This window comes from Brachyistius frenatus, unplaced genomic scaffold, assembly GCF_029030835.1.
Source record: "Brachyistius frenatus isolate BFR_SWC_R1_liver_20210118 unplaced genomic scaffold, ASM2903083v1 Contig_21, whole genome shotgun sequence".
NCBI lineage: Eukaryota > Metazoa > Chordata > Actinopteri > Embiotocidae > Brachyistius > Brachyistius frenatus.
This window is the reverse complement of record NW_027210620.1, coordinates 1,876,360-1,889,390: the sequence shown is the minus strand read 5'-3', so window position 1 is coordinate 1,889,390 and position 13,031 is coordinate 1,876,360. Positions and strand designations below refer to the sequence as shown.

General features: G+C 42.6%; 1 protein-coding gene across 4 annotated transcripts in view; it reads left to right on the top strand.

Moving 5' to 3' along the window:
• tmem108 (transmembrane protein 108) overlaps window positions 1-13,031 on the top strand; it is a 49,532-nt gene that overhangs the window by 33,598 nt on the left and 2,903 nt on the right. For all 4 annotated transcript variants that reach the window (XM_069696522.1, XM_069696520.1, XM_069696523.1 and 1 more), the window contains exons 3-4: window positions 8,986-10,266; window positions 10,725-10,876. In XM_069696522.1, the coding sequence (XP_069552623.1) occupies window positions 8,986-10,266; window positions 10,725-10,876 (1,433 nt within the window). The remainder of the gene's footprint in view (window positions 1-8,985; window positions 10,267-10,724; window positions 10,877-13,031) is intronic.

Below are 13,031 nucleotides of genomic sequence, written 5' to 3'. Positions count from 1 at the left end.
ATTTGCGGAGCATTCAAACAGGAAGCTATTATCCCGTAACGAAAGCTTTGCCTCTTATCTCTGGGCTCCCATCTGTAGGGCTCCTCCCCGCTCCGCCTCTCCACCACTCCACCCATCCAGGCCTCCTCCAGGACGGTCCCAGCGGTCTACAGGATGTGCCCTATCTGTCTGTTTCCCCTCTCGGGACAGACACTGCCCAGAACGGCAGACGAACACACCCAGGAGCAAACCAAAGGAATTTTTCTGTTTGTGCCACTGTTAAGATGATGCTGTATTTAGACACCCGGGCACAAATATATCCCTCATTGTCCCTCCAGCCTTCTACCAAAGTCACCTGGGACTCTGAAAAAAAAAAAAGATCACAAGTATTTAGTAGTACCACCAAAAAAAACAAAAAAAAAAACAGTGCAGCGTTATCACTCACAACATTAAATTATCTTTTGTCTACTGGATCAAACACCCTGGACAGGTTGCCAGTCTATCACAGGGCCAATACAGAAAGAAAACAGACAACCATTCACACCTACAGGCAATTTAGAATGATCAATTAACCTGATATGCATGTTTTTGGATGGTGGGAGGAAGCCAGAGTACCCACGCAGGCACAGGAAGAACATGCAAACTCCACACAGAAAGGCCCACACCTCAGTCAAGGTTTGAACCAATCGCCAGCCGAGACTCAAACCCTGAACCTTCTTGCTGTGAGGCGACAGTACTCACCACTCCACCACCACACTGCCCATATATTCATATTAATAAGTGTATTGTTATCAACTTTATTAGTAGTTTTATTGGTGATTTTGATAAAGATACAAGTACTTGTAGTACTTTGGTGGTACTAATAGTTTGCACTTGGAACTTATGTTAGCAGTCGTAGTGGCACCACGGTCGTCCTGTAGTGGTAATTGTTATAGAAGAGCAGTGGGTTCCACTGGATCAGTCGGTGCCAATAGCTCGTTGTCCAGGCGTGATAATCCAATCATACCAGCAGTTAGTCAGACAGCGCTCCGGTCGGCCTGCTGATAAAAGGTTTTGTCCACCTGAAGCTGATGGATCTGATCTGTTTCTGCAACTCTGCTCTGACAGCACGTCAGGGCTTTAATTTAAAGGGCTCGGACTACCTTCAACAAAACTCCGCTTTTAAGTCTTATGATTACTTTGATTCAGGTCTGTCAGCTTTTATTCCTCAAAAGTGAGATATGGATTCATTTTGCATTAAGGGAGCGGAGCCGCAGTGTGTGTGCCGGTCTGATGTGATACAGACTCATTGGTATTCTGATGAGGGCCGGAGATATAAAGCCTTTTCCATTTGCCCCAGAGGATTTGGGGGGGGGGAATCCTATAGAGGTTTGTCGGCTACCGTGGAGTGGTTGTGATTAGCATAAACGAGGCTAAATGTGAATCATGCCACAGGAAGGCTGGCCGGGCGGTGAGCAGGACATCTTTAATTATCGGCTGTGGTTCGGTGCCTTAGGGACTTCTAAACCAGCAGTTATGCATGTTTATCTCATTAGATCATGACACATTATGGACAGACAGTAAATCTCCTTACATTTACATCTCAGGCATTTAGTGAATACTTTTATTCAGAGAAACTTACAGCGGGAGCACAAACGGAACGTCTGCGTATTGCTCAATGGCATTTTGACATAGTTTTTAATGTACAGAGATTGTTTGAGTATGATAATAATTTAAACACCATCGTTTTTATTTGTCAGATAAATCAACAAATAATCTTTGCAGGTTCTGGAAAACTGAGAGCAGAAACAGACAAAAGTTATGAATCATTTTACTAAGAAATGTTTTTGATGTTATCAGCCCGTATAGCAACCTGAGACTAGTTTGAGAGAGCTCAAAATTTTAGATTTTGTTTTTGGCATACTAGAGGTGAGGTTTTAAATGATTAATTGCATTAAAATGTTTTGGGTGAGATCAGTAGAAGTAACTCGTGCCTGTTTGTGATATCAGATTAGAACAAGAGGAGTTAGTCCCTAAAAATAAAGTTCTTAAGTCGTACAAATCCTCCTACATGTAGAAAAACTTTTATTATATTCATGCCTTTGCCTAAATAGTTCACATAATGCTTATTAAGCCTGTAAATCTCTATGACTTGACAATGTGCATCAAACCACAAACCAACTACAATTAAATGTTACATCATTTTCATTTCTGTACTGCTTATTTTACTGTGCACAAATAACATTCAGGTGTGAATAAATCTGAATTATATCAATAGCATGCAGAGCAAAAATAGAAAGAGAACCTTGTCGTACTGTCAGGTATTTGATCTTAATTCAGGTTTTGTCATTCATAGACGTGACCTTGGCCAGATTTGTATTTGTCCCCTGCACATACTCCTCTGTTTATTCCCGTCATGCTGCTGAGCAGCGAGATGACAGAGCAGAAGCACAGCCTGACGAACGAGCCTTATTGACGGACAATTTTGCAGCTCCTATTTTTGGCTTCCTGTAGAGACTCGAGTTCGAATAGTGCCATCGCCAGCTGCCCATTGATGATGCGGCACAACCGGTCTGGCTGCAGAAGTCGCCTCATAGGCAGAATGTCGCTGCGCTCGTTGGAGCCACATCGCTCTCCATCGCACGTAGCGTGAGGTGACCCCTGGAAGAAAAGATAAATATCCCAGTCTCCACAGTAAGTAGCCCCCCCAACCCCACCCCCAGGATTGATCATGCAGCCAGGCTAGTGCCTAAGCACTGATAGCCTGCATACCGCACACTAAGTGCTCAAGTATGATTGATTAGGCTGGAAGATTCATGATGCGGTGCGCCTGAACAATATTGTTCCACGGGATTGGAGTCTTAGCTCACGGGTGGATCCAGAACCTTAATGCAGGATTTCATCAGCAGGAGTAAATGTTATGTTGTTTTCCATCCCAGCAGTGTTACTGTAGAGCCGGTGATGCCGGCTCGGGCCCCTGACATTGAGTGTAATTGTGAATGATTGGTGGGACAAAGCCTGCTTTGGATCAACGCACAGGATCCTGCTTTGCAACATGATTTATTGATGTCCCTGATGGCATCAGTGGAGGACTTCAACGAATGTCACCGGCTTCCCATGCATTCAAAAGAGCCCTAATTCAGCAGGTTTCTTGCATAAATTGCCCCTCCGTCCATCCATCCTGTGTTTGGATGATGGAGAACAGTTAGACGTCTTTAGTCAGATATATGGGGACCTTATCTTATTGTAATTTTGCCTGGGTATTGTTGGTCTCTGGTATCAGCATGTGCTATTATTAGATGATCAGCTGGGTGGTTTAGATAGTGAGGGCAACAGGTTGGCGTGAGTGATAACAGTGTTAGATGTATTTCGCCCTCCCTCCCAATAAAATCTGTAGAAGGACAAAGACTTTCAGATCAATGACACCATTGAATCTTTTTTTTTTTTTTTTTTTTGTCCCTTTCACATAAAGATTAAAACTGTCCTCCTCACTGCTAGCATCATACTGAGAACGGTCTGACTCAGGGGTGTTGTAAAAGGGGGAAAAGTGGGACCACCAGTGGAGGGGAGTGCTGGGGGGGTTATAATTTTGGACTAATAGTTTGTGTTAGTGTTACGATTGAATAAAAATTGGCTGAATAATTCAAGAAAACAAAAGTGTAGGCTCTCTGACACTCTTCTCCCCCCTCTGTCAAAAGGCCGAAATGGTTTAGTCCACCTGGGATTCAGATGTAAAAGCAACTAACCAAGCTGCGTGAATGCTGATCCTGTCAAAGACTAAGGTTCGCTGTGATATGAGCGATGTCTTTCCCCAAGAGAAGGAAACTGGGCTACCAAAAAAGAACAAAAGAAAGAAATCAAACTGAGGAAAACCAGTTGCTAATTTTTATCAAAAGAAAGGTGAGCGCTACCTGCAGACTGTCCGTCAGGAGCAGACATTTCCCGTTGGCCTGAGGGTTGTTATGAAAGGATTCTTGTGTACAAATATTGGCTAAAGTATGTATTAAAAAAACGTCACATTAAAACGTGTTAAAGACATGGATCGAGAAGGGGGCCCCCAGAGACTGCTCACGTACAGGGCCCATAATTTTGCGCTACACCCCTGGTCGGACTCTTTTTGTGTTTTTTGTGAGAAGATATCACTTCAGGCTAAAAACAGCCAACGTGTACGATGGTGGAAGAAAAAAAAAAAAAATCATGCTGAGTAGACGATAGCTGCTGAACAAGACAAATGTTTCACAATGTGCCTCCTATGTGCTCCTTTCCCCTTATTTTCACTTGAATGTCCTTTTCGGCCCTCGGTGTACTGTGTCTAGTCCAACCTTTTTGCCTTTATCTGTGTCTTAGCCTGATGAAACACCCACACATCTCCCTTTGTTACACTCTGCGCTGTACCGCTGCCCTCATCTGTGTACGTTTTCCTACCCTATCCGACCTCGCCATTCTTCCCCCTCGCCCATCCAATTTTAACATGTTCTTCCCGGTGCTTCAACTCAGTAATGGGTGTTCATAATGCTCAGGTTACCTCTGGGGTCTTTTCATTCATCTCTCTTGTTAATTCACTCCCTGCTTCTCCGCCGCACATCTTTGTCGAGGCCGAGCCGGGGCTCTCTGTACGCGTTCACCCCCGCTTTCCCTCTCACTTCATCCGCCAGACGCACAACTGCTGTGACAAATTACACCCGTTTGTATATGTCAAAAAAACAGAGACATATGTGTAAGCACTGCGCGCACACACAGAAATTCAGCAATATAATGCAGAGTGTAGAGGTCACAATTGATGGATTTCCTGTTTGCAAACAAGATGCAGGTGCAAAAGGGGAAAGAAAACAGGATAACTCCTCCATATATTTCGCATTTGGAGACTTTTCTGTGTCGTCCGGGTTGATAAATGTTGAGCTTTATTGTCGGACCTGCACTTTTAGCATGTTTTAGAGAAAATTAATGGACATACTTCTTTTTCACCGTCTGCCATGTGTTGTTTTCCCATTAAATCTGCCCATTTAGGCTAACCTGAGACACTCCATTACACTGATGGTGCTGATGACAGCTTCTTTCAACCATGCCATGTCATTACCTGTGAAGTTTTTTTGTTTTTTTGTTACTTTCCCACTTTAATTAGCAGGCTGACTCTGTAGAAATAAAGCAGCTTTATTTCCAGATACATTTGTATGTGACCCTCGTTGTCGCCCTTCCGAAGCTTTCTTTTCCTATACCATGGAAAACTTTTTAATAGAATAGTCGGTTATGGCGTTTTTTAAGGAGCATTATACACTCAATAGCCTCATTCGCTACCTTGATGCAGCGCCCTCATTCAGAATATTATATTCATATTGTCAGTATTATATCGCTATTAGATTCCGTGTATACAGGCTTCACCCATTATTCAGGGTTTGATAAATATGATTTATCAACCAAGAGATTTTTTTGCGCACACAAGATAAAACATAATATCTCTAACATCTATTAAATTTCCTGGTTCTGTCAGAAACTTTCTTCCAGCTTCCATTTCATTGAAAGAGCCAGGGCTTCGAATATATGCCTATATTTAATTCTGTACTCTTCTCTAACCGTTAAGTTTCCCTCTCGCGATAATGAACATTTTCCACCTGCTATTTTCATTAGGTTAAGGGACTAAAACAACAACAACATGTCGATCTCCTCATAAACTGTCAGTCATCCATCTTCTATAATTTTCATATGTGTGTGCAACTCACTGATAAGTTGTTTGGAAACCTGCGTATTGTCTTAATGTGATCCTCCATAATGAGATGGATGAGAGGTCTCACTCACAAACTCTAAACTAATTAACCCGAGACGGACCCAATACAGCGTATGCTACAGAACCTAAAGGCCAGTGTTATCCTCACTTTGTATTCAGCACTAATGAATATTTGGGCAGTCACTTATCTGTTTTCGCTGTACTTAAAAGTCATCCCCTCCCTTTAACATTTTAGATGTGATCTTTAATAAAATATAATTGAAATAAACTTCAAAGTCCCAAATGAATATTAATCTCCGTGTTGCTTACAGATCAGAGTGAAACTACACGTTTTATAACTTTCTGATCACCTGAACAAGTGAGGAAGACGTGGTGTCTGAGCGTTTAGTTTTAATATAACTTTTATTAGTAAGAGGAGTCTGGTTGGTATGATTTATTCCCTCGCAGCAGAGTGTCTGGTTGCCAGGTTTGCACAGTGATTAAAAGCATGACTCAATCCAGATCACATCACGACCGCATCCTCCCTCTTGATTATCCTCTATCAACTCTTTCATCTTTTTTTATTTTTTGCATTAAAAAACTTAAGTTTTATTGACATCTTTCTGTCCTAGAAGTTTTTTTTTATTCCTGCACTGTCGTCAGTATAGAATAATTTGTAAAATGGAACGTCTTGAGAGCGTGTCAAAGGGCCTCATCCTCTAAATTTGTTCTCCACGATTCACATCACTCAGGATCAAGAGAAGCCGAGACACTCTTCCGTCGATGGGCCGGGTGTTTCCTCTGTTTCATTCCCCTGCCTAAAGCATCATTTCAGGGAAGAATGAGCAGTCATAAATCAGCAATGGCCACGTGTGTTGTCTCCCCAGATATGGGTCTGGAGTGGGCACTGCGGATTAGAGATGTGACAGACTTGGTTAATGGAAGATGGGGGGCCTGGACCCTCTATCCTGGAAGTCTGTGATTGAGTATGGAGGAACATGATTAATGATTCAGAGGCTGAGTTCTAATAGTCAGCTTTGGGGTCCTGTTGTGGTGTCTTTTAAATCCATCTGTCAACAACAATGAAAGATGGAGAATTTTCATTTGGCAAAGAAATAAGCTATTACTGATATTAACTGTTGCTTTGGCTGTTGGTTTTAGTTATTTTTTTCTGATATAATATATATCATTTTATCTTTCTACATGTCAGTCAGATTTCTTTTCACACTTCTTTTCTCTTTTCCTTTTTAGCCCTTCTTGGAGATGGAAATTTGGTTTCCATAGTTACCTAGGGAGCACTGTAGTTAAACTATGGCCGTAACATCTCGGTCACATTGGTGGCTTGAGACTCTGTCATATACTCTTGTTTTTTGGGGATGTGGATGTCAAAATATTGGATTCTTAATTCGAAAGGTCAATAATGCAAAGACCTTATTGAAGCTCACCTCTGCTTTTCTTTGTCTGGTTCGAGTCAGCATGCTTTTCATTTTGCCCATCACCTGGAGGTTTTATCTTTGTCACAAGCAAGATGCCTGTCCATGTTTGTGTTTTAACAGCATACCTGCTGTACATTGTGGCATTTATGAATCTTATATTTAGAAATAATTTCCAGTCTTTAACATTCTTTTAGTGAGTAGTATTTAGAGGACAGGGCTGAAAATATTATTTTAAAAAAAAATTCTATTGTTGACTAATCTGAACTGATCCTGCTAAAGGCTGATACAGCTTATTCTTCTCTACCACTGTTGTCTAAAAACGAACAGAACATATCAAAGAGCCTCAGTGCTGCACTGAGCGACAAAGGCTGCTCTCTTATTGCCTACTAAACTTCAAATAAACCAACAAACTTTAGTTTAAATCACTCGAACACACAACGTCCTGCAGCCATAAACAAATATGTGTGACTTCTGACCTGAAAATATACCTAAATTAATGCACTTTTCCTTCAGTGCCCAGATGTTTAAATAAATTGCCTTTTAGAAAACTGAAACCAAACATGATTTACATCTTCAGTGGGAACGAATGGCCTTGGAGCCGAGGGCCTTAAAAAGACAGGAGGTGTTGTGAGACAAGCAGGTTAGCGATGCTGGTTTTGGTCCGTTTATGGTATTTGTTGACAATAAGATAAATATTAAATAAAGCTAGCTTCCTCCTTCTAGTTAATAAGCAAGTGTTCTTTAGGCACAACATCTAACATCTTCATTTCAGCATCCTGTGATAAAAACACACCGCAGCCTCCTTCAGACAGGAGTTTAGATGATGTTAGCTTGGCGTTGATGCATGTTCTGCTCTCAGCCGAATGCGTAGAAACCGCCCAGTGGGAGCTCTGCTAATGTGACACATTAGCTGTGTTTACAAGTGTCAATAAGGGATGTTGAGGTGGGAGCAAAGGGGAAATTAATAAGCCCTTCCACGTTCCTCCCTCTATGATTTTCTTGCTGTCTGGATAACCTAATAGGACCGATATTCCCCACAGGCACCTGCTAATGGCTTGTCACTACACAGCCTCCTTATGGGATTGAGCTTGAGAAAGCGAATGTGTCGGGCTCTCTGTGATGGTTTTAGCATGTTAAGTAGGGCCATTTTGACACTAAGACTTGTCATGAATCTATCTAGTCATTGTAAAAACGTCTCTGCAGATTGTTTTGTTGAGCACGGAAAAATATTTGAATCTTCAAAGGTATTCTGACTGAGAATAAAAGTGCTTTTTGGAGTCTGTTGACATGATTTCAGTATAACAAAGGATGTCTTGAGACTTAAAATGAGGAAATGTATTGAGACTGTATTAGTAAGAATAATATTCTCTAGATCTGGACAATAGAGTTAGATAATTGCTTGCTATTTTATTTCCTCAGTAGAGAGCTCTCAAAGCATTTCCACAGCATTTCTGCACAATAACAACTGCTGCTCCATTGTTTGATCTCTGGGTCCACAGACAGACACACGCTCTCCGTCCCAGCTGCCACCTTATACAGCACACGCACAGTTACACACAGTGTCGCCTAGTGAATAATGCAGGTAATAAAGCAATCTAGTTCAACTAGGTGAGTGACGCAGCGGTTCAGTAGATTAAAGGCTGAGAAGCATAATGAATGCAAGACAAAGGCTGCACGTCTCTACTGAACACATGAGCAGTCGGCTTCAGCTGCTCGCCATCACTCTTGACTAGCTTTGCGAAGCAGGATGCCTCCGAGAAGTGATGCATAGGCAGACAGACATGGTGAAGACGCACATTTACAGGAAATGATCCAGTATTTCAGGAAGCTAAAAGAGTATTCGGTATTATTATGATGCTATTAATCTGCTTTCTCTTGATTTTTCTGCAGGTGTCCTCGCATTCCTAGCACTGCAGGTAGGACTGGTGTCATCAGCACAGGAGCTGTACCTCGGCCAGACGTCCCAGGACTCTGTTTCCATGGCAGCCACCCACAGCAACCCCCCATCTCCCCCAAAACCTCTACCCCTGGATTGGCATCAAGAAGGCTCCAGTAGCGGGGAATGGTCATCCTCAGGCACTCAAGCCACAAATATAATTTTTCCTGATGTTGCCCTTCCCCCTCTGGCCTTGCTTCAAACCACTGAAGCTTCCAGCCTGGCTCATGAGGATCCTCCCATCCCAGACACAAATACTGTCACCCCAAACACTGTGAGCACTGACAGCCTTGTGAATCAGTCCCAGAAACCCAGCTCTGATGATGTAAACCAAGGCCTCATGCACAAATTTGTCAGGGTACCTCAAGTCCATAACCCAGTTACTGTCAGTACTAACCAGGCCAGCAGCAACAGCAGCAGCCCTAAATTTTCCAGCACAGCGATCCCAAATATAGATGTGGAACCTGCTCCAAACCCCTTGGCTCTTACGTCCAACTCTGGATCCGACAGAGGCGATACACTCGATCCACTTCACACAGAGCCTCAGAAGCTGAGTGTAGAGGAGCCCAGTGACCCCAGGCAGCAGTCTGCTCCAGATCTGCAGCCCTCATCCTTGACTGCCCTCTCCTCTTCCTCAGTGGACAGTGAAGCTGCACGAGGCCTGAAACTCAGGGAGCATGCTAAAGGATCCCCAGAGCTGGCGGCGCACCACACCATCACCCAGCGGGAGGTGCATGGCGTGAACGAGCCCCCCACAGATGAGCTGGTGGTAGAGCCAAAGGAAGCGTCTGTTCCCCCGGCCCAGAGCTCGACGGAGAATCTACCTTCCACTGCTTCCACCGCGGCCCTGTCCGCTGAACCGAGTCTCAAGCCACCAAATCCAACAGACATCCCAGTCAACCACACCGCTACCAGCGAGACCACCACTGAGGAGGGTCGTGGTCTGGTTCTTCAAGGTAACGGCACAGGCAGTCCCCTGGGGAACGTAACTGCATATGGAGGTCTGTTCTCCAACAGCAGCTCTGTGGAGGATGCGCCTGCTCAGGGGAACAGCTCCGAGCCCAGCGGGAACTTCCTGAACAGGCAGGTGCCGGCGACCACCCACGACCCCTGGACACCCGGCAACAGCTCGGGCCCCACCGTCGAATCCCCGCCGTCCCGCATGACCATCTGCCTGAGCAGGATGGACATTGTGTGGATCGTGCTGGCTATCAGTGTGCCTGTGTCCTCATGTTGTAAGTACAATCAGAACATTAATGCATATAAAAAGACAAAAATTCTGTTAAAACATTTGTTTTCATTGAAAGAAATAGTTCTGCATTTCAAAATGTTTTCCTATTTGTTTTAATGCAGCGAGTTTAGATGAGAAAATGAACACTGCTCTCACATTTGTATAGTAAATATTAAGCTACTGACAGCTGATTCCTGAAAACCTGTTAATGCCATTTTTTACCGCGACACTTGACAGCTCAGCTCAAAACTACTACACGACACACAACCAATTTCTAACTGTACTTAAAGGTGGCTTTCGTCTTTTCCCGCCAACCACCGTTCATTCGAACTGTGGCATGTTGTCCTGAAACATGACAGCCTCCACCTGAGCAGTGTGGGTGCCTTCAGAGGCTATTGGAAGCAGCAGCTATTCCAGTTTCTGTACTAACCCATTGTCCTCTCCTGCCTCTGCCTGCCATAGCTGTGCTGTTGACTGTGTGCTGTATGAGGAGGAAGAAGAAGTCGTCAAGTCAGGAGAACAACCTCAGTTACTGGAACAACGCCATCACCATGGACTACTTCAGCAGGCACGCTGTTGAGCTGCCCAGAGAGATACACACTCTGGAGAGTGAGGTACAAACTACTGACACACTGTGACTACGAATTTATTACTGTTCAGCGCCGCACACGCTAAAGTGGTGGGACATTTACTTGATGTTTCACTATCAGTCAGCAGAATGCTTTTAATGAGTATGGAAACAACAAGAGGATCCGTGTCCAAACTCGCCTGTCAGCAAGCCTCGAGGCCTGCTGGAGCGCCCTCGAGCATGACACTGTATTACTGCGAGTCATAGGGATGCTATTTGGGACAAGTAAAAAGAAAATTTCCCTGCAGGATGTCTACTAAAGTACTGATTCTTAGACAGTTTTTTAACATTGAATTTTCTCTTAATTTCAATTTCTGAGAATAGCAGCAACTAAATGTTGGAAAATCAGGTAATAAAGCATTATTAGGTGGGTATAATGTAAAAGTAGTTATTTGATATGAATACAGTCCTGAGGGTGTTTAAATATAACATTACATAAAGCACCGCAAACACTGCTTAATGGGTGGCTCATATTTAGTGGAAGAACAGCAATATTTATCAGTACCTTCAGCTGACATTGATTGATTGGTTAATTTAAATGTCCTCCATCAAATGACACCCGCTCCATATGGGCTCACAAGGCACCAACAATGTAAAGATCCACATATTTTTAAGAAAACAGAATATCAAAAGGTGGAGTTTTATCATCATAAAACATTGTAGTATGAGGGATATGTGGTCTTCGCCACCATGCAACTTCGGTATTTCTTGTCGAAACAAAACGTTTCCTCAACATGTTACCTTTGAGGAAACACAAACAAACCCTGAGTTCTTAAACTGAACCTTTCCAAGATTTTCAGATTTCTAGCATTTCTGTGACACGAGAACACAAAAACACCCTCAACACCACAAACAAGCACATAAAGCACATGTTCTTCTGTAAGGTCTTTTTATACGCTGTTTTGTCTACCAGTGGTAAGTTACCAGATCAGCACATTTTCATACTGTACATATTGTGCGATTTATGTATTGTAAACCTCATATTTGTCATATCTTGGTCCATCGTTTCTCTGTGTTTGTGATACCTTATACAATGTATTATGATGGTTGTTGATGTGACGTTTTGCTCCAAACACATTGATATTTTCACCCTAAAGTTTGGCCTCATAAAGAAACTCTTTCATGCTCATGTTGCTTTGAAAACTCCCATAAATCTTTTGAACCAACAAACTCTGCTGACTGGAAGTGTTTCTAACTATGAAGTTCAGAGTTTAATCCTTAAATATACAATTTCCCCTTTATACTTTCATTAAGTAGCTTTAGGATCATTAAAATTGTTTTGTTCCAGCCCGTCTGATATGATCATGTTGAGTAATATTGTGCATTAGCTTGAATTAGCTTCCAGCCTTTAACTAAAGCTATACAACGCTTGTATGTTAAAATATGACATTTTAATAGCTATAGCATTCCATTAACTTAATACTCTTTACACATAATTCATCCTGATAGATGGGTTATTTGAAAACACTTAAATCTAGTTTGTAAAGTATTTTTTTAAATAACCGATCAACTAATGAAAGTAAGTTTTAAGAGGTCGAATTTTTTCCATGAGCTGTTTACTTTTTTTTGTCTATCGCCCGCACGTTTTGGTAAATCTTTTCATGAAAATTACTCTTGATTATAATGAGGAAAATATCCATATTGAATTTAAGTTACTGATTGCCATACTTCTCCTACATAGAGAAATCTAGCCGTGCAACTTCTTAGTTTTCTGGTGCATTACACCGCCATCTGTTGGAAATGTCAGTATATAACAGTGGTATAGATTTTAGTGGGCACTTATTTCATTTTTATATATCACTGCTTTCTCTGTTTGCATTTTTTTTGTGTATTGTCTTCTTTCTCTCCAGTGACCATTTCATTGTGTGTCTCCTCTCTTTTACTTCCGTGCCGTTGCTCAATTTGCATTCCTTTGCCGCTGGTGGGTATCAGCAGAGGAAGGCTGAGGTTGGATCATGTGTAGGATGCCCTTGGTGACACCCAGGTGTTGTTTTCCCACCTGCTTTGCCTGTCTGCGTAGAGCAGAATCCTTTTACTGTAGCCTCCCTAGTGCTCTAGGTAAATGACAGCGCTCCGGGAGAAATTATCCTAAACTTAAATGAGGGTGTTACTTTGATTTGATTGGATCTCGCTGATGAAAA